Source organism: Phoenix dactylifera, chromosome 6, assembly GCF_051530095.1.
Source record: "Phoenix dactylifera cultivar Ajwa chromosome 6, Ajwa_hap1_PhDact_Kaust_v1.1, whole genome shotgun sequence".
NCBI lineage: Eukaryota > Viridiplantae > Streptophyta > Magnoliopsida > Arecales > Arecaceae > Phoenix > Phoenix dactylifera.
In genome coordinates, this window is record NC_143195.1 from 37,139,702 (window position 1) to 37,160,659 (window position 20,958).

A 20,958-nucleotide genomic window follows, 5' to 3' on the forward strand; every position below is an offset into this window, starting at 1 on the left:
CACCAAAAGAGAAGATTTCATGTCCGAGCTCCGAAATAATCTCTTGTTCACTTATATATAATGACCAGGAGACAAGGACCACATCCACATCTAGGTATTGTTTGGGTGCAAAATGGAAAAACAGCTTCTAGTCTATGGAGTCTTTAGAATTGAACTGCAAATTTGCAATCAAAACAACGCCAAACAATCTATCATTTATAAGATGAATGGAAATACCATCAAACTTTTTATAATTCAAAGGAAAAAGAACATAAACTCATTAAGTCATAACTCATAGAGGAAAACATGTGTGGGATGAATTTAGAAAAAACATCTTGCTGTAGAAGACCCATCCATCCAAAGATTTTTCAAAACGATTGTTCTTTTGCATCCACAGCTTTGACGTTTTTGTTGTTAAGGGGGTCCGGAATTTCCTCCTCTCCCATTTTAGAAAAGTATTATTGGCTTTCCAGGCTCGTCAAAGCGCTTGAATGTTTGTTGTTCTGCTTATGGATCTCCACTATGCTCATTGAACTGGGGCTTGCCTTGATCGTCATATCATTTTCTTTAACAATCAAAGGTTCTGGATTCTAGTTTTGTATGGTGCATCTCTAAAAATTTGGTTCTGAATAATTATTATACAGGGTGGATCACACTTTCTTTCTTTTAAAAGAATACGACATTTTTGAGGAGAGGGACAGAGAGAAAGGTGCGTATAGATCCCTTGTCCAAGCTGCTTCTTTGGACTAATGTGTTCTAAGCAATTAAGGTTTTGTCCTTAAATTAAATAGATAGAACAATAATAAGATTTTTTTCCCCATTGATTATTTGCAGTAAGATTTTTTTACATGTTCTTGAGCAAAATGCTTTTCACAAAATGTATGAAGAAAGAGAACTTCTTAAAAATACCAAAAAGTATAGAAGAAATTCAAAGTTGAAAAAAAGGCCTCCATGCCCTAAATCAACATACGAAAAGACCAAGATAAATCATAATTCTTGATCACAATCCAGAGGAAGAAAAGGCTGAATTCAGATCTAAGATGAAAAAAGTGACTGCCCACAATTACATCATCTATAAAAGGGAAAGGGTCTAAAGTGATAGAATCACTGGCAGTGAAAAAGGAGGAAATGTGGAGAAGAAAAATATATAATTCTGTGTATTGTATAAAGGTGAAGTATATACAAACAAGACAGAACATCAACGTCAAAAAGAAAAGAAATGAAAAGAAAAGCCATAACTAGCTACCGGACACAAGGCTTCGAATATATTTAAGACACTAAATATATGTAGTTTACAAAAAAATGTCATAAAACATCAAACTATGCAATGAATTGATAAAATACAGATAAAAAACAAGAAAAATACATAAAGTATTGTTATTAAATTACAGAACTGCAGTAGAGAAGCTCTTCAATTTTGGAACCTTGAAATTAGCAGAGAACAGCCTTGGGCTGTCTACTGGTGAAAATGTCCTTGTTTGTCGCCCTATTGAACATTGCCGAACTCCCTGGTGATAATTGTAATCTTGTTAGGTCAGCCTCTAACATAAATAACATTGTCATCTCCATCTAAAATTGGATAAAGAAATTTGAATAAATAACATAATTCGCAGAGTCCATCTCCATAATCTAACACTATAACGATTTAAATAATGTGCCAGTATTCACAATCCGTATTAAATTAGATGAGAGATCGTATGTGGTACATAAATGCAAGCATCTATGCCCTAGTTGGAGGGGCATACTGTCAAACAGAATAATTGCAAGTCAATTAAATTAAAAGTGATAAATTTAAATGCCGAATGAGGCATACATGATGACAAAGAACAAGCATAGCGTTAAGGTTTTTCTGGTAATATAGTAATATAAAAAGGAAGCTGATAAAAAACTAACCTAATAATGATAATCTATGGAGCTCAGTCACCATGAGAGAAGCAGTGAATTACAACAAATTGGAATAATTAATGTTTTGCGTCACGTGTGAGGTTCAGCTGATTGATTGGCTGAATACATGTAGAGCGCCTGAAAATGTCTGTAGATCTATAATAAGAAACGGTACGAGTCACCTTGGCATCTACCGAGGAAGCTTCATTATGAGAATTTATTCCTCACAGACTAACAAACCATAATTAACCTAGGACAATGTGACCCTATTGTACCCTCTATACAAAGACAATGCTCTCAAACTAGAAACAAAAAAAATGCAGACTCTCTAAGCAGATTTAGAGAAATAACTCGGAAAGAGTTGCTTCCATGAATTTCATACATGATCTAGTTAGACAGGCTTCATTACACCCAAATTTAAGTTCTGAATACTTTCCATAATCTGAATTGTTAGGTGCAGCAAATGCAAATACTGATTATTGCAACCTCAAAGGATCTTTCCCATAGATTCAGGTTTGATAAGGCCAACATCTGTAATGGTCTGGCAGTTTAGGTGGCCAATTTTGCAGGGGACCATGATTGCTTGGGGGCATGGATCATTACTCTGCTAGATAAGCTTAAAGACTTGGTATCTGCTGATAGATGTGAGTGAACCGAGGAAAGAATGGAATACATTTGACACTTAATTACAGTAAAAGAAGGTCAACATTTTGCAAAAGTGAGAGGGAGCAATTTCAACCCAATCGGAGAAAATGAAAAAGAATGAGTCAAACCACGGAAAGCTGTGTATATGCCAATCAACTGAATGCTCTGGAAAAGGATAAATAAACCAGAAGACCGAAATTCCAAATGAAGAAATCTTTGCAGAGTTTCCATATAATCTAATTGGAAGATATATAATTTTTTTCTCAACAGCAATCGACATGAGAAATTCATCTAGGTCATAGAAACAATGATCTTGTGGCAGTTTACAGAAGATGGATGAGAGAAAATTCTGATATGTGTAATGATACAGAAGATGGACGAGATAAAGTTTTCATATGCATTTTGTTGTTCCAATAAATATTAATTGTTAATGTTTCATATCTTGCTGTCTGGAAATTTTGTAGTCTAAACTATAAATTATAAAGTATTTAAATGTGCAATAAATCATACCATTTTAACTCCGAGCATCTCCTGGTCACTTAGGCTATGTGTAACACCTAGGCCATCCTAGTGCTTAAAATCACTTAGGCAGATTGAAAATATAAAAGCATGTTTCGTATCTTGTATTAAGTAATATGTAGAAAATATTCATACTAAAATAAAAAAGGTGGCAAGGCAAGTATATAGAAAGATAAAAGAATATATCAACTATAAATTTCTAAACGGTACTTTATGTATCAAATCCCTCCACAAACTATTCTTCATGGACAAAAATAAGAAATAACTCTCATGACAAGGAAGCCAAAATGCATAATATGATGTATTGAAAGTTACATGCTTCTAATCATTAACAGACTATCAGATTAACTTATTATGCGACATACCAAATCCTTGACACAAAATCATGAAGTCCTAGGAATCATTTGATGGCTCTGCAGCAGTTTAGAGAGAATAAATTCATAATTTTGATAAAAATGATGCTGTAAGAATAAACAAGTCTTAGTCCATTAATTCCGGGTCAGCTATAAATATAGATTAAAAGTATATGAAAGACAGGGAAGAGGATCCATAAAATGCAAGGACATATGATAGGCATTGTTTAAAGGTAGGTTAATCTCACTATGACGCATCAAGATATCAAAAAACACTTAATACCAATTTCTTTCACTGAATAATCATAAATTAATAAGTAAAAAAAACTAGTCTCTGCGAAATTAGATGCTAAGCTCCATGTCCCAGTAGCACAAAAGACAAGTCAGCTTGTGACTAGGTATCCCATTAATGGTGTTCAAGGACATGGCGTACCTTTTATACAAATTGTGCTCCTGGTGAATATGGTGAAACCCAAAGCCAACTTTGAGATTCCTGACCACCATATTATATCAAATTAATCTCCAAGCTACAAAAGGACCGCAAGCTTCCAAATTTAGACTGTTGAATACCATTAGACTCTTATCAGCATGTCTTTTATACACTAACTTCTCTATTTAAGGATTGTATAATGCATCTCAAAGGCCCTGCATGATATTGGTAATATTGGCATGTCTGCCAGAGTAGCAATACTTTGCATCAACGAACTAGATCATCTAAGAGGATCGCCATATGACACAGCTACAACAGGTGGCAAGATAAATAGAGCCAAGTTAATGGACAATAGGACAAATATTATATGCAACATATGACAACATACGAATTTAAGATTAAGGCTCACAAGTGACCAACATACAGAAGATGACATGACAAAAAGGAGTCAAGTTCATAGGTAAAAGTGGTGAGTGATAGCAGGGCAAAATATATCAATTATAGAAGCAAGGGCAAAGCATGGAGACAATGTGCCATGGGATGAAAAATCACACAATCTCTTTGCTTTGCTAATTCTCTATCTGGTTATTGTTGTGGGTGTTCATTGTCATCAAAAAAAAAAAAAATTGAATGTCGTCATGATACAAAATTTGCAATCAGATGATGTATGAAAAGAAGTTCACTGTACAAAGACAAATTGATGTAGATTTAAGCTTGACTAGATAGAGAACATGACCAGTGCACAGCCATAAAAGAAAACAGTCTACTGCACTAACAGCTCTTTCTTAAGCATCAAACGTTCGTCTACAGTAACTGTTTTAACTTCATGCCAAAAGCAATCAACCATGCCTAGATACTATTATAAAGTTGTTAGCCGCATGGTACACTATACCGGCCCAAACCGGACGGTACAGTATGTACCGTACTGGTTTGATACTAGTATCCAATACGGGAGGCGGTATGCTAAAAAAATTCCACACCGACACTGTGCTAGTGTGGCGCTGGTATGGAGTCCGGTACCAAGACGGCGAACCTCGGTTGGCCGGTTCCCATAATTCCATAGATAGAAGACTAGACAAATGAGCCAGCGTCTTCTACAATGATTATGTAAATTTATTATGTCATCTTTTCTTTGTGAAGTGGGAAAGTAGCTTCTGCTGCTTATACAGGACAACTCATTGGGTGGATTGAAATGCCATTGATACCTAATGGCTTCAGAAAAAAACCAGGGATGATTACACAAACATTAAATTCTGTGACATGGCTTGCAATTACGGTCTAACTTACAATGAATTTCATATTTGATGAGAAGCATAACATGTATAATCAGATAACTGATCGGATATTCAGGTAGGAATGTCAGCTTACATGCACATGTAAAAGTGTAGAAAAGGAAAAAGGGGGAGAATCCAAAGTAACTAGCTAGTTTGTGTTGCGCTTACGTTAACTGTACTGGAGATCCGTGATCCAGCAGAATCTTCAGTAGCACGTTTATGCTTTTGACTTACATCACCTCTTGCACTTTCCAATTTACGTTTCCGAGAACTCCTTACACAACTCTCTACGGGTGTGACTGATGCATTTCTTGAGTTCCTCCAAGAATCCAAATCCTTAAAGAATACAGATTTCGTGTTAGTGCCTTTTGTGGCATCCATCTCAATCTTTGCAAGGTCGCTTCTTAACTTTGCAATTGTTTCATCCCTCTCCTTGGCCAAAGTTCTCAGCTGCTCCATATCAAGCTGAATCTGTTCTAGCTTTGCATTAGCTTTTTTGGCTTCTTGTGTTTGCCGTCTCAGATCCAATTCTAGCCTAGCCCGCTCAGCCTCTAATCCAGATATGGTCTCATCCTTCTCACTGGCTGATGACTGCAACTTCTCTAGATTACGGACAAGCTTCTCCATGGCTTCCTCAGCCTGTTCGACTTCTATTCTTTTGCTCTTAAGGAGATCAGTGTAGTCCTTTTCCATATCCTTGAACTTGTTCCACACAAATTCCTTCTCTGCCAACAACGCAGAGACCTCAGACTCCTTTTCTGAGCTAAGCCTTTTGTAAGCATGTTTTAGCTTCCGAATTTCATCTTCCAAGGCAGTGTTGCAACGATAATCTTTCTTGGGATTTCCTACAGGGTCTGCCTCGCTAAACCCAGCCCTTCCATTATGAACTTCTCTGCCTTTCATTTTTTCCTATGGAAGAGATGACCCAATGGTCGAAGAAAAAATTACTACGATTTGAACTGCAAGGACCTAAAAGCACTTTGACACCCTAAATTGAAGAAAGAGCATGTGAATTCGTAATAATACCTTCAGCTCTGAGATTTCGGCACTTAGAGTCTCAGCACAAGCGTGGAAGTCCTCCGAATCGCTCTCGGCAAGTTCTGTTACATTTAACATAAATTAGAACAAAAAAGAATAAAAAAAACAGAACAATTACAAAGAGATTTGACAATTATATTAGCAATTCAAGAAAATTAAAACAAATAAATTTTTGTTACGTTCTGAAGAACACACTGGGAGTTTCTTCTCTACTTTCTCAAAAAAGAAAAGGAAAAAAAAAAAAAACAAAGCACTCATTCATCCACAAATAGGCTCAACAGGTGGGAGAAAATCTTTAAAAAAGAAAATTTATGCCAACAAGAAGGGAAAAAATACGCCAATGCTGAAAAGAAGGAAAAGGGGGGAAAAGAAAACAAGAAAAAGAAAGAAGGTTATCCAACCGTGTTGAATTTTGTAGCACAAAGCTTCTCTCTCCTTGATCCCGACCATGAGATCCAACTTGGCCGCCTGGACCCGACGACCCTTCCTCTCCTCCTCCTTCATCTGTGAACCCCAAAAAAAGAACAAGTTTTTAAGGAAACCTTGGAAAGATCGCAGTCAGGACTGGCTCTAGGGTTTCGATCCGGGGTTATTTTGTACCTGGGCGATGTGGGATTCGAGGGAGCGGACCTTGGAGGCCCAGCGGTCGTTCTGTATGCGGATGTAGCGCTCCAGGAACTTGCGGTGGTCAGCTAGGGTTTCGATCTGCGACTGCCGGGACTGCAGCATCTCCACCAGGGTCCCAAATATCCGCTGCCATTGGCGGCGGTCGGAGGATGAGGACCGCGAATTCTCGTGGCCGCCCATCGATTCGCACGGCCAGGGAGAGGGAGAGATTTCGAGCAAGCGAGCGAGCGAGCGAGCGAACGAAGAGAGAACAGAGAGGGGAGGAGGGAAAGATTACCGTTGCCCTTAAACGCTCGGGTCTCCTTTTCCGATTTTGGAGGAGGGGCTACAGTTGTACAACTGAATTACAAAAGCTCTGTAAGGTTAGAACTAGTATCGGCATCTCAATCGCCGACTCTGTTTAAAAGCCAAAGCCCTCTTCTGGCTTGCTGTCCAACAAGTTTAACACCCGGTTTGCCTTGCAAAGGAAACTTTTCAAGAACTGTGCAATTGCATCCTTGTGCTATCTTTTTTTTTTTTTTTGGTAAATAGGCCGCTCACACATGACGGGCGTGAAGCTGGCCTACAAAATCAGAAAACAAAATGCTACGCAAGGACGCAGGCACAGCATCGTGATCCTTGTGCTATCTTTATCTCAGCCCTATATCATCTATGATTCTAGAAATTTTAAATTTTAATTTTCTAATTTCAAAATTTTAAATTTTGAATGCTAAATTTTGAATTTCAAATAATATAAATTTAGGATTGGTTCTAGAGATCTATTTATTATTTTTTTCTATTTTTGTATCATCTTAATTATAATCTCTTATACATTCTCAACTAAACTATTTGATAAGATAGGTACAAAAAGTTTTCTATAATATTTTTTTCCGATATATTCTTCTTTCCTACTGCTATAATGTCGTGATAGGTTGTTGCATCTATGGCTAAGGGAATCTTTCTCTTCTTTCTTGCAACCAGCTATTTTGATGTTGCTTGTGGCTTTTAATTGGAGCTGTTGGACTGAGAGGAATCCTGCATTTTTCTCCACAAGAACTCTTCTCTGTTGGCCATTGTGCAAAAAGCTATCAAGCTTTTCTATGACCGGTCTATCTTCTGCTCTGATAGAGAACTCTTGGGCTGCTCCTTGTGGGATAATTAAGCTCCTTTCTGTTCATTTTGGTTTTTTGATGCTTCTGTTCTAGGCTTTTTTCCGTTTTAAAATGCCAGTTCTTCTCAGGTTGTTTTGGTTGGAACTGTAACTCCTCTATATCTCTGTAACCTATTCCCTTCCCTTCTGTAATTCTTTCTTCCCCAATTTAATAAAGTCTGGTGGTCTTTTGACCTCCATTTTCCCTCAAAAAAACCATATCAATAGATCAAACGCATGTGTAGCTACAAGAAAATGATAGTGCTTTGTGCAACCAATATAAAATTGAGGGAAAAGAAAACAACTGCTCGCCACCAGTGACATTGGAACCTTTTGCCCATCAACAGTAATATACTGGACTTCGTTTCAAAAGTAGTTGTTCTGAATCCTAACCTATTCATTCAGGCACAATTAGAAACGAAGAATATAGGGCTCGTTTGGTTCGCGGGAAGCATTTTCCCTCCTAAAAATATGATTCTTGGAAAGCAGATTCCTAGGAAGAGGATGCCTAGAAAAGTATTTTTGGCATGTTTGGTTGATCATGAGAAGTGACAGATTTTCAAAATGCTTATGTTTGGTTGACCATCCACTTTTCTGGAAAAATTATGTGCAATTCCTATTATACTCTTAATAAAAATTAGGTTTTTAATGCCTCTTTAATGCTGAAGGGACTTTTTGAAAAAAAATAAAAATGGAATGATTTCCGGCTCATGGAAAAGTAACTTTCTTATATTTCTCATGGAAATGTGGGAGTCATATTCCCATGGAAATACAACTTTCCCATCTCTCTCATTTGAAAACTCTAACCAAAGAAGAAGCATCTCATTACTTTTCCGTTGACCACACTTTCCTCCCTACTTTTCCCTCGAACCAAACAAGCCCATAGAAAGGGAAAAAAATCAACATAGAAAGAAAAATAATCTTTTAAGCAGTCAAAATGTCTCCCTGTTTGAAGGTCTTGGGTCCGAATTATGCGAGGATGCTCTAAGATTTCTAACATGGTGTCTGAGCGGCTCAACTTCTATATATGATGGAAACTCCATGCAATATGCTCGGGGGATGTTTAATGAATCTCACATATGATTATATAAGAGAGAAACTAGATGGCATGAAAATAAATTAAAATGATTTGAGTATTTTTTTTTTTTGATTGGGAGTAAAGAAAAAAAATCTCTTGAAAATGGACAAAAAACATCAGAGGGGGAAAAAATAGTTGGGATTAAAGTCGCCGTCCCAATTCTGATAATAGTTCAACTAGCACATTAACAGGAGAAAGATTATTTAAAACAGATCGTCCAACTAATAGTATAATGTTTTGTTCTCTTAATTGACTTTCCCTATCCAAATTTTCAATTCGATATTTTTGATGGTCTCAATTGAACGTAGGATGGCCAGATGAGATGAGTGATCTCGCAAGCTAGCTTGCACTCTGATCAAAATCCAGCTCGAGTTCAGCTTGCTCAGTTAATTAGCGCATCAAGATAGAGCGGGACCTACTTTGCTTGAATTTGACTCAATTTAGTTCAAAATATAAAAAATAAATATTTTATATATTATATTTTATTGTATTTATTATTCATAATGTAAAAATTAAAATATAATAAAAATACTCCAAAAACGATAAATGAAAGCTTTGAAGGACCTTCAGCTCTAATTAGATCTCTTAATTAAATAAGCTATTTTTCAATAGCTTAAGTTTAGCCTGGAAATAAATGGGTTATCTCAATCTTAATTCAACTATAAAAACAAGCCAAGTTTGATATAAGCCTAATTCACTTGTTTTCCACTCGTTCACAACTCTGGTTCAACTAGTAGCCCTTTTGTGAAGGCAATACCAAGTTACAAAGAACTTCTACCCTATTTCTATAATATTTTCTGCAGAAAAAAAAGAAGCCATGATGCTATCTTGCAGCTATGGTTTGTTAGGTTGTGAGTTCCAGTTGACGATTCTGCTAGCTCAACCTCCTCCAAAAGCAGCACTGCCAAGAAGTAAACCCGGGTGTGAGCTCTACCTTAACCTTTGAGTGACTTCAGTCATCCATGATCATTGCTTTTTCCTACAAATGCCATCTTGCCAAAGGTTGGTTGAAGGGTACAATTCATGGCAAACCAATCAGCAGCCTACTTTTTCCATGTGGTATGTGGGCTCTACAAGCTCAAATATGCCGGAGAACGATGACAAGTCGTCATCATACTCTCTGGATTATTTTTTAGAATCTCTCTTCTGTACTCCGACCTCATTAGAAAAGAGGTAGCAGTTGCCTACAGCCAAAAGGTATAATTGAACAAGAGAGTGTTTATCTTTGTTTCAGGGTCATCCAAAAGTAGGTTATGGATTGTTTTCAGGTTGACACAGGAAAAAAATTTTCAGACAGGTTAACTAATAAAAACTGCTGGAAGATGCTGACAGATCAACTGATAAGAAATGCGGCAATAGTTTGACATGCGCGCATAAGCAAGCATCTAATCATGAAGAAATAAGTATGTCAATTGGCCTACAGTTAGTTTAAAAAAGGGGCAGAGTTAGAGACAGATTGTAACAAGTAAACCGTTAGAAGGTCCGATCTCTCCTTCCTTATGGTTGGCAGGATGGATTCAAGTGGCAATCTCCAAAATTTGAGCACTGGATAAGTTTCGAGAATTCGATAGAAGAATTGTTCTTTCCTTGTTCTTAGCATCAAAGATAACAAATAATACACATTGTTTTTTGAATCTCAAACACCTGATTTTCTCAGTAGGGTAATTTACTCTAGTTTTATTCTGCGCCATGCTCCTGCCTTAAGGTTACAGACATTGGTATGTACATGATTGAGTCCACCAGAAGCCAAATATAAGTTTCAATCCAAGGCATACGATGCGGGTAGATTAGGTTTAGAATTTTTCCTATTTCTTGCTCTAAAGAGAATCTGGGTGCTGCTTTCAAGGTTTGAATTCTCCAAGGTGTTCGGTGGAGGTTGGTAGCCTGATAACCTGTCACACAATTCAGCTATTGGGTTAGATTTGGATGAGATGCATGCATCAGCTAACATCTACACTCATGAAGAACATAAAGATGTTAATTGGCCTGCTTGGGAAACTAGTACTAATAATAAAGGAAAGCAGTGAAACAATTAACCTTTTGAAAGTCCATCTCCCTTTGTTATGTTATGTTGGGCATATGCCTTGCATACATTTGGCCAAGGGAAGTGCTCGAAAAGTTTAAGTTTATCTTGACTTTCTAGTCCATGATTTATTTTTTAGATTCTTTTAGATCAACATAACAAATCATAAATCCATTTGACCTTCTTTTCATAATTAACAAACCTCCTTTTCTCTACCTCTCTCTAGACAGCTCTTGTTGCTTGTTTATCCAAAGAACATGAAGTATGTTTAGCACAATATCTTTAAGCAAATTATAGTTCTCTCTCTTCATAATGCATTAGAAAGGAGGACAGCAAGAGCTTCTGTATTAAACAAAGAAAACGAAGCACATATTTCAATTTTTCACTAAGTTAGTATGACGAAGTTAAGTGTCGCATTTATGCTTCCATGAACATAGCATAAGTTGTTCATATTATGCAAAACAATTGATGACAGGTTGAAAACATCCATGCTACAACCAACATCATGGCTTTAAATTGTGATTGATCGTTCTTACGGTTTTCAGAAAGAAGGAAAAAAAAAAAGGATTTTCAGAAAGAAAACAAAAGGAAAAAAAAAAAATCCTTGTACACCCTCAGCTAACATCATAAATCTACGTGGAAACACGGGGGCTTGGAGGATAACCTTGGTGCGCCGCATGTCACTATTAATTAGTCAAATGACAAGAACACCACACACGATGAGAGAGAACTGTTCTAGAGAGGGTATGCAACCAAAAGGACCATCTTCATGATCCCTTTTCTTTATTCTTCTTGCTTATCTTGTGACCAGCTACCTTTGGCTGGCAAATTAGGACCCTCCACCTTGAAAGATTTTTTCTTTTTTCTTTCTTTTTTTCTTTGACTAGCCCCTTTAGCGACTTTACAGTTGTCCTCATGGTGAGCAAATGAGGAGAAGGTTGAGATGCTAAAAGACAAAGCGACGTCTGCTAAAAAGATTAACCAATGGAAAACTGTGTTCTGGAGTCTGGGTTGGAAGAACAAAACAGACTTAAGAGCCTACTAGATGTCTATCTGGAGAACTATGTGAGTGGTATTGAGAATGGAGTATAAACTATAGATAGACATATATATATATATATATAGGTAAAATGAATAACTAGCCTGTTCACAAAGATAATCTTGCAGATACCACAACTATATTTTTCATTAACTAATATATAAATTCATTAGCTGAGTAGAAGTGGTGCTGTTGGCGGGATGTCTTTTTCTTTCCTATTGCTCACAGTATCTTAACTAACATAAGTAACGAGGGACTCGGTCGCAGCCAATTCAGCAATTTTTTTGCTTTTTTTTGTTCAGAGATCACCATCTTTCTAGCAACAGCAGCAGATTGATCAGCACTCTTTTCGTCTCCATTGCTTCTCGAGGCCTCTGTTATTATTATCGAGATATATACAGATTTTTTTTTGCTAAAATGGATAATTCATACAGTATGGATATATTCAATAAAATCAAAAAATAATAAGTTCTGAGGTACTATACAACTTTCTTTTTTTCAATCCATAGAGTATCACTAGAGTAATTAGACGCATACAAAACCACCTAATCTATTATTTTGTTAGTCTCTTTAAATACGTGCTTGGTCTAAAAGGCTACAATCAGTATGTCTCGGTATATATGGAGTTTTAATGGGAGCCTCCTCCAAGTAATTTTTTTTTAGTGCCATACATCGGACACACATTGTACCAGCACAATGAGACAACAAGAAAGGAAACTTTAAGACAAATGCATACGGACGGCACCGTTGGTGGGTGCCGCGCGCATGCAGGCGATACGGCCACCGCGCGCGTATCACCATGGTCCAGGGGGAAACCGCCCAGATGTATGACTGCCGGGCGGTTGACGAAATTGTGAATCCGATTATTACGGCGGAGGAGCTTTAAGATCCCGACATCCGACATCGACGCATGCAACGCCAATAAACAATAAATACACAGAGGGAGCGGAGCAGTTTGCGTTTCTTAAGGAAGATACCCCTTAATTATTTAACGTGCGATCATCATACAAAAAAAAGATCCATCAGACGAGGGGAAGAAAAAGATCTAACAGAGAGGGAGAGAGAGAGAGAGAGAGAGAGAGAGAGAACGGAAGATAGCAAAGATGGGGAGATCTTCGACGATCTCGTGCTTCAAGTTTATGACGTGCAGCGGCGATGTAGCTGGCGGCGACAATCCCGCATCGGTGGAGGTAGCGCTTGCTTTCCTTTTCTTCTTTATTTTCCTTTTTTTTAAATTCTTTTAGTTTCGGTTCGTTATCAAGAAGTGTTCCCTAGGAAACTAGGCTATGTTTCGTTTCTTCCAGTGTAGCTGAGAGCAGAGTCATGTAATTTAAGGTGATATCTAATTCTTGAGCCGGATTAATTTGGATTTGAACTAGATTCTTTCCTCCATTAGCAGGTCCGGGCCGTGCAAATGTTTGATGAACTCCATTTTTGCTGGATAGTCCGCATGTTTGGGGGTGAAAAGGGCGATCTGTTTGGATCCAAGTATTTCTAGGTAAAGTAATAGAAATAAAAAAAAGGTTTTACTTGCAACAATATATGGATAAAAGATCGAAATGAGAAACGTCGTTAAAGCAATGTCTCCTTGCAGATGATTGGTATAGCTTGTTCGCTTTGTTTGAACAGAATAACACGAGGTAGAATCTGGTGGGTAGGTGTGTGTGAGTGGTATATAGACACTGTTGATGACGTTCTGCTGAAGAAAAGATATTGTTGACAACATTCATAGGGATTTCGAATAGGAGATAGCCTTAAATAGGAATTACTGGCAAACAAGAATCCATGAAGCCAATCCATATAATTGTGAGAAGACTTGAAATCTATGGTTATGCCTTTTTGCTTAATTATTCTTAAAGTGAATAAGAACTGTTTGAGATATATTGCTTTTGCCCCAAGTTTATGGTTTCATTAACGGTAAGTAACGACTCATATGCTTACACAAACATGCCTTCTTCTAGATTTTTCATGAAATGATAAAATCTACTTTTACTAATATACTTCTACTAATATGTTAAATTTGGGGATTCATGCAAGCCAGAGAAGGCTGAATGCTCGGTCTTTGTAAGGAAAAAGCTTTCATGTACTGGTGCCGGTGAAGTGCTGGTCACCGGTTGGCACAGGTCATGCAGTGTTATGCCATAGTGACACCAAAAAAAAAAAGGGCCTAAAAAATTATTTTGCAGTTCAAAATACAAAAATGATTCTGTAAGTGTCATGCTGAACTTAGTGCTAGTATTCGCATGTCGGCTGGCATGGAGAGGCAAGAGCCAGCATTTAAGACTTTGATGGAGATATTGCAATTTTATGAAAAATAGAGGTGCCGGATCCAAGTCTGCTTTTAAGGACCAAAATCTTGTAGAATTTGAATTCAATCATGCAAGATCTCAAGATCGGTAACCAGATCTGGGTTTTCTTACTTCAAGTGGAAAAACAAGAGCATTTGAAGGATATGTACCAAAACAATGGAACCCCTTTTTATATGTGGTTTTGGCTGGTTGGTTAGCTGTTGTCAAAACCCGAACCTTTGATAAGTTGTATCTGAGATGTATCTTTGTCAGCCAAAACTCAAAAGTCATAAATATGGCATAGAAATATGTGTTCAAAGATGCGACTATAAGATTATCATAACATGGCAGATAGAAGACCACAAGTGAAAATACATAATGCAGATATATTCATCTAAGAGTGCCAGGCTACCATGTACAACATAGCAAGCCTGCCAAATTGAACTAGAAACTTCAGATCAGAATGTAAGATGTGTCATGCTCCTTCACCATCACCACCATAGAGTTATGATCCTGAAAATAGTTCTTTTCTTTGGAGATGATCATGTTTTAAGACCTTACAAAAAAAAAGGATCGGTTCCAATTTCGTTTTTGATCACAACTATTGAGTTTTGACTCGAACAGTTTAAATGAATTTGGAAATTTAATGTGAAATAATAACTTAATCCAAATGATTAGATACCATTCAGGTAAATTGTATAGTTTGGTACCCTTGGGTGACTTAGGTACAGGATGCTCACCTTTAAGGGGAGCTACGAGAAATCTCCTATAATTTTTCCACCCTCTTCTGACTATAAATATGCCAAACAAAACATTCCTTCCCTTTCAAAATCCTATAAAATATGATAAGGAAACAATTTCATTTATTTTCCTTCTCTCAAAAAATCATTTTTTCTTCCTTTCATGCCTTTGTTTTGTTAAGTTTATTCCTTCACTAATCCTCTTTTTATGGCTTTAGTAGGATTTGTTTGTGTAAAACATGTTTCGAGGGCTCTTCTAAAATCTACTGAATGTCATATATAGTTTTAACTCTTTTACTAAGTTAAGTTAATCTTAATATGTTTTTTTTTCCTAGGCATTTTGTCCTCATTTTTAGCTGCTGAATGTAATTTTTTGATCTTGTGTTCAATCTTTTTAGAGCAAAGCATCGCTGGATAAAGGGAGGTGGAGTTTCCGAAAGAGATCCTCTAGGCACTCTGTGATCTCAGAACCTGGTTTGAACACGAATATACCAGAAACCATGACTAATAACTTCGACTCTGGAAAGGATTCACCTCTTCCGGAAAGCCCGCCCATACTAGAAGAGATAAATGAAAAACCCCTATTATCAGCTGCAGTTAATTCAGAAGTAGCTGACACAGTATATTTGTCTGTGCCACAAAGCCCCCCTGGGCTAGAGCAGACAAATGAAACACCTCCAATACCAGCTGTAATTGTTCCAGAAGTATCTGATGTGCTGCTTGCTGCTGAAGTTACAACCACCATTGATAACAATTTCCAGGAAGATGTTGTTACCGTCATCCAGGCTGCTATCAGGAGATACTTGGTACTATGCTTATTTAGATTTTAATTTTCCATGCTGCCCAATGGTGGGTTGAAATCATATTTTTTCTTGACTTATTAAACTACTTACAGGCTCAAAAAGAACTTGAAAGACGTAAGAATCTTGTCAAGTTGCAAGCTGCTGTACGTGGTCATCTTGTCAGGAGACAAGCTGTGGGAACTTTGCGATGTGTACAAGCCATTATCAAAATGCAAGCACTTGTGCGGGCTCGCCATGCACATCGGCTAGAGGAGAAGTTTGCTGCAGGAGAGAAGCTTGATGAGAAAATCCAGGTAGATTCCTTGATGTAGAATCTCTTGATGATGCTTTTGCCTTGTTCAATACTTCTTACCTATAACAACTACAGTTGCCTTATACATATTGACTGGCTAATGTTCAGAACTTGTATCAGTTGGGTTTTGGACTAATTCTAGCACAAGATTAAAAAATTTAGTAGAATGGTCTCTTCCAATCCTGTATTGGCTATTTTCAAATGCTAAATGAACCAACTAAGTTCTGCTAGCAAGGTGTGAAATTTTGGTGGCTGACATTCTTTCTTTTTAAACCTCAGAGCCAAATACTGCTGCGGTTAACCAATGTTGAGACTTAGACATCCTTCTGAATCCACATGTTTTGTTATTTCCTTCATTGTGTCCTTTTCTACTTTTCCAACTAGGCCATCAAATCTGTCCTAATGGTAACTGCTAGTCGGAGATTTATTTTCCTTTAAAGTTTAACTTTTTGTTGTTGTCGTTGTTTTGTTATAAATTGTCATTGGAAGCTAGATTTTCCTTCTTTGGAACCAGATATCTTGTTGTTTCATATGAAAATTAAGTTTGACCTTGTTTCTCATTTCAGATTAATAGTGGCATGAAATCAGATACAGCATATACTTCAACTGAGAAATTACTTTCCAATGCATTTGCTCGTCTGGTATGACTTACTGATCCCTTTTTGACTTTCAAATTTTAGTAAAAGGTTTCTGTTTGTATTTAATCTTCCAAATAGAAACTTATAGTTTTATACTTCGCTGCAAGCTTTTGGAGTTGATGCCCAAGACAAAACCTATTCATGTCAGTTGTGATCCTTTGAGATCTGATTCATCATGGAAATGGTTGGAGAGGTGGATGGTTGTGATGTCTTCAGAAATAGGGCAGCAGCAGGAGTTTAATTTAGATAAAGATAATCAGGGGGAGAAAGAAAAGACCAACTTTGCTGCTTCCAGAGCAGTAAACATTGTTCCTCACACTGTCGCCTCTATATCATCAGATTCAAAGTCATCTCCTAGTAAATCAGCAACAGCAATTGAAGGTAAAGGAGATTTAATAAAGGAAGATTCTGCTGAATACGAAGTTCATATTTCTGTATCCATTTCAAATCAAAGCAACAGTTTCGTAGCAAAAGATGACCAAGAACAGTCGCAGCACGAGAGTAAGACTTCAAGCATGATTGAAGAGAATAATGAATCTGCAGCATCAATTGAAGGTGAAGTAGATATAATATATGAAAATTCTGCTGAATATCAAATTGATGTTCCTGTATCTATTGCAAATCAAGAAATCAGCTCTGTAGCAAAAAAAGACCAAGAGCAGTCCCAGTGTGAGAGTGAGACTTCAGGCATGATAGAAGAGAATATGAAAAGTGGGGGGGTCGAGGAGACTTTTGATTCTACCGCAAGTCAAGTACCAGCACAATCAGATGCAGCTTCACAGTCCTTACTTGATAACAATTCCACCAAGCCTGGAGTTGACATGGAAAACCAGAAGTGTGTCATTGAAGGGGCAACCTTTGAACCACTGGAGACTCAAGGGAAAAAGTGTGCATTGAAGTCAAGAAAGGAACTTAGTCCAGCATTTGCTGCTGTACAATCAAAATTTGAGGAACTGAGCTCAGCTTCTAGTGCAAGCAGGTCTGTCGCTTATGTTAATCGAGGTGCTGGAGTTCAATCTAAACTAATTCATCCTCGAGTTGATTCTCTGACAAAGACTGAGGAGCATAGCATGATAGAAAACTCAATATCTCATGGTCCGGTTGAGAATTCTGCTTCGGAATGTGGCACTGAGATATCTGCCTCTTCTACATCTGACTTGCCAGAAGGATCTGGAGTTGATGACAGGGGTATTGCACTTAAAGTTGGAGTTTTACAGAAAGGAAATTGTAATTTGACTGATGGTGCTGATAGTGCGTTAAATAATGAAATTATGAATTCTGACGCAAAATTTAGTCGCACTGAGTCAGATGTGTTATGGCCACAAATACTTAAGGAAAGTGATAAAAATTTGTCAAGTACTGATGCTACTGTTGATTCAAAACAGGAGGATCAACTGCCAGCAGAGTCAACAACATCAAGCATTCAGATTCAAGTTGACAATCTGAAAGATACACAAATTTGTAGTTTATCACCAGAGGGTTCTCCCAGAAGCCATGTAACTGCTCCAGAGTCGCATATAACACCATCAAGCCAGATCTCAGCAAAAATTAAAACAAGAAAGGCAGAAAACAATATCCATGCTCAAAAGCAGAGATCTCAGTGGGCACGCAAGAACTCGTCATCAGTTCCAAAGAATGACTCAGGTGCAAGAAAAAGCGCGGAACATTTGCCAAGGGATGCAAAGAATGCTAAAATACATAACTCATTCGGGATGGCTAAACCTGATCACAATGATCATGAGCCCAGGGACAGTGGCAGCAACACCCTCCCAAGATATATGCAAGCCACTGAATCTGCAAGGGCGAAGGTTCATGATATAATCTCACTGAAATCAAGCCCAAATGTCCATGACAAAGATGACCACATGAAGAAGAGACACTCCCTACCTATTGGAGATGTGAAGCAGGATTCATCCCCACACATGCAGAGGTCAACACCACAAGCACAGCAGAATTTAAAGACGAACAGCACCCATTCTCCTCAGAACTCTGCTGGTAACATCTTGATCTCATATGCATATATGTTTCATTAGCAAAGGCAAAGGCTAGCTGCAAATACTAAGGCTATTATTTAGCTGCACTAAAAGGCTAGTATAGTCATTTCTGAATTGTGTAACGATATGCATTCATATGTTTTGATAGTCATTGACCATATTGGGAGCAATATTCCTGGATTTCTCAACACAAATAAACCAATCTTAATTTGTCTGAGGAGGAAAGTTAGATCGACAGATTCCATCAATTAAACTATCTTTGCCTAGAATCAACACATTCCCAATTTGTCTTAGGTTCACACCAAATGCCAGCATGTCATACAACCTGTAAGGTGGGGCCAACCTGCACAGATGTTTAAGTGGTTGTTTCAAACTTCACTGTCCTTAGCCAATAGAACGTCTACAGGGCCAGTGGTTGGAGAAATAGGTTCAGCTAAGTCATTGAAGTTACTTACCTGCTTAAGTTCTCCTCGAATGATGAAGTCTTTCGGGAGAATGAGTTCTGCCTGGCTTTTTTTGTTATACAATATGCAAACAAATGGATCGTACATTTAATCTCTTAATAGAAAATCTGATAAAAGGCCATTTAGCAAGTAAATATTTGTTTATTAGAGAACAACTTTCCTGGAAATTTATGACTTGATGGTGTTCCTTTCTAATGTGATGAATTTCTTGAGTGTATTTTTTTGAATTTTTCCCTCGGCACGGTATCTTGATTGAAGTGAGTCACATATTGAAATCTTCCCGTTTCAGAGAGGAGATGGCAAAGATGATCAGGCCTTGTTAGTAATTTACGATCTAGAAGACTTATAACAAGTTTGTTGACGTCTGTGTCGGAGTATTGTTATTTTTTCCTATTGCAGTGTGGCTTCTGATGATGATGAAAGTGTGGCTTATGGCTGTAATTTGTGGCATGATACATGATTAGGGAAAAGAGTTATGATTGTACACATACATTAACATTGTGTGAGAGATTTATATATTTAAATTTGGCCTTGTTTCTCATTTGTGTGAGATGGTAGGTGTTGATAGCACTCAGTTGTATACTTGTCTTATTTATGTATGAACCTAAGATGTAATTTTTTTTCAACAGATTATGAAATTTCTGGGTTTTGATTGTAACAGATTAGAAAAGTCTTTCTTCATTTGCTTTTGCTATCACCCGGGCAGCTACTCAGAGTACCCTGAGGACCCACCTTGGGTCTAGCCTCATCAAGAACTTCTTCTTTTTTTTTTTTCTTTTTTTTTTTTTTTTTTTTTTTTTTTTTTTTTTTTTGAAACGGGTATTTCATACAACACGGGTACGAATACACCCAATAGAGTCAGAAAACAAAAGGCTCCGAAGAACTCCGGGCAACTCACACTCGCCCCATCAAGAACTTCTTCAAACCAAGAACGTACAGAAGGTAGAAACAGAAGCCCCTATGCAATCAATACTCCTTAAGTCTCTTTGCTCAGTTCAGCAGTCCTAAGAAGCAATAAAAGGGTCAAAGGATTGAATAGGATATCCCTCTCTCTCTCTCTCTCTGTGGAGAAGTTTAGCTAACCTCAACATGGGAATAAGGAAAACTTACTCTGATGATATAGATGTTGCTGGTTATTTCGTTTGAAGTTTAAAATACAATTGCATGTTGTATAATTTGCATTGTCCATAGATAATTAAAACAAAACTACAACATAAATGACTTCATTATGTGTCTGAATCATGTGACTAGTGTTGCAGTAAGCGAGGCAACGGCTAAGGCTTTTGCACCTCTTATCCAATAAAACATTTCATTATAATAGAGAATATATTTTAACACCACGCCGGGTCTCAATCTGGATCGGGCATGCCTGCTCAAATGCATAGCTTGAATAAGAATTTGGTCCGGGTTCCCTGGATAAGTGGACCCACTAATATATGGTCGTCGCCTTCATAGATTCTGATCCTTCGCTGTCTTGCCTTGGTAGAAGCCTGCTGTTCTTGTAGGGCATTTTGGTTTTTTAATTTCCTTTTTGTAATAAAAAATTTATGAAGGTTGAGCATAAATGCAGTCAAAGTGATCATCTCGAGCAAAGATGACTATATTGCAGGAGAGGAAAAAAAAAAGGATTCGGAGAATCATACAAGGAAGAAATAGGTTTAATACATTTATGACTTTTACAAGACAATAAATCTATATAAAGTTTTAGAAATTTTATCTGT

At 37.4% G+C, this 20,958-nt stretch overlaps 2 protein-coding genes across 8 annotated transcripts; one reads left to right on the forward strand and one right to left on the reverse strand.

Annotated features, from left to right (window-relative positions):
• Nucleotides 1-1,199: 1,199 nt before the first annotated feature.
• On the reverse strand, nt 1,200-7,089 carry LOC120103805 (uncharacterized). 7 transcript variants are annotated; one of them, XR_005509280.3, is made up of 7 exons: nt 6,723-7,050; nt 6,524-6,626; nt 6,111-6,184; nt 5,253-5,993; nt 3,814-3,873; nt 3,393-3,440; nt 1,473-1,487 (listed from the first exon to the last, which is right to left on the reverse strand). XR_005509280.3 is itself a non-coding variant. In XM_039120837.3 (6 exons), exons 1-5 carry the CDS (start codon nt 6,927-6,929, stop codon nt 3,411-3,413), a joined length of 1,155 nt encoding a protein of 384 aa, XP_038976765.3. In that variant the 5' UTR covers nt 6,930-7,050; the 3' UTR covers nt 1,200-1,487; nt 3,393-3,410. The 7 variants fall into 7 exon arrangements, 6 of the variants coding, with proteins under 6 accessions (XP_038976765.3, XP_089779785.1, XP_038976762.3 ...); XM_039120837.3 differs by lacking the exon at nt 3,814-3,873 and having other exon boundaries at nt 1,200-1,487; XM_089923659.1 differs by lacking the exon at nt 3,393-3,440 and having other exon boundaries at nt 1,200-1,548.
• Nucleotides 7,090-12,755: 5,666 nt separating this feature from the next.
• Nucleotides 12,756-19,897, forward strand: LOC103703868 (uncharacterized). The gene is made up of 6 exons (XM_008786888.6): nt 12,756-13,208; nt 15,445-15,852; nt 15,942-16,142; nt 16,708-16,782; nt 16,887-18,774; nt 19,527-19,897. Exons 1-6 carry the CDS (start codon nt 13,122-13,124, stop codon nt 19,544-19,546), a joined length of 2,679 nt encoding a protein of 892 aa, XP_008785110.4. The 5' UTR covers nt 12,756-13,121; the 3' UTR covers nt 19,547-19,897.
• The last annotated feature ends 1,061 nt before the right edge of the window (nt 19,898-20,958 follow it).

What these genes read in the sequence shown, in the direction of transcription:
- LOC120103805 (XM_039120834.3), bottom strand. Translation starts at nt 6,929, where the DNA reads ATGGGCGGCCACGAGAATTCGCGGTCCTCATCCTCCGACCGCCGCCAA. An exon ending in CCGAAATCTCAGAGCTGAAG is followed by an intron (nt 5,994 to 6,110) that starts GTATTATTACGA and finishes TCTCTTCCATAG; the next exon opens with GAAAAAATGAAAGGCAGAGA. An exon ending in GGATCTCCAGTACAGTTAAC is followed by an intron (nt 1,549 to 5,252) that starts GTAAGCGCAACA and finishes ATCCAATTTTAG; the next exon opens with ATGGAGATGACAATGTTATT.
- LOC103703868 (XM_008786888.6), top strand. Translation starts at nt 13,122, where the DNA reads ATGGGGAGATCTTCGACGATCTCGTGCTTCAAGTTTATGACGTGCAGC. An exon ending in CCAATGCATTTGCTCGTCTG is followed by an intron (nt 16,783 to 16,886) that starts GTATGACTTACT and finishes CTTCGCTGCAAG; the next exon opens with CTTTTGGAGTTGATGCCCAA. An exon ending in TTCTCCTCAGAACTCTGCTG is followed by an intron (nt 18,775 to 19,526) that starts GTAACATCTTGA and finishes TTCCCGTTTCAG; the next exon opens with AGAGGAGATGGCAAAGATGA.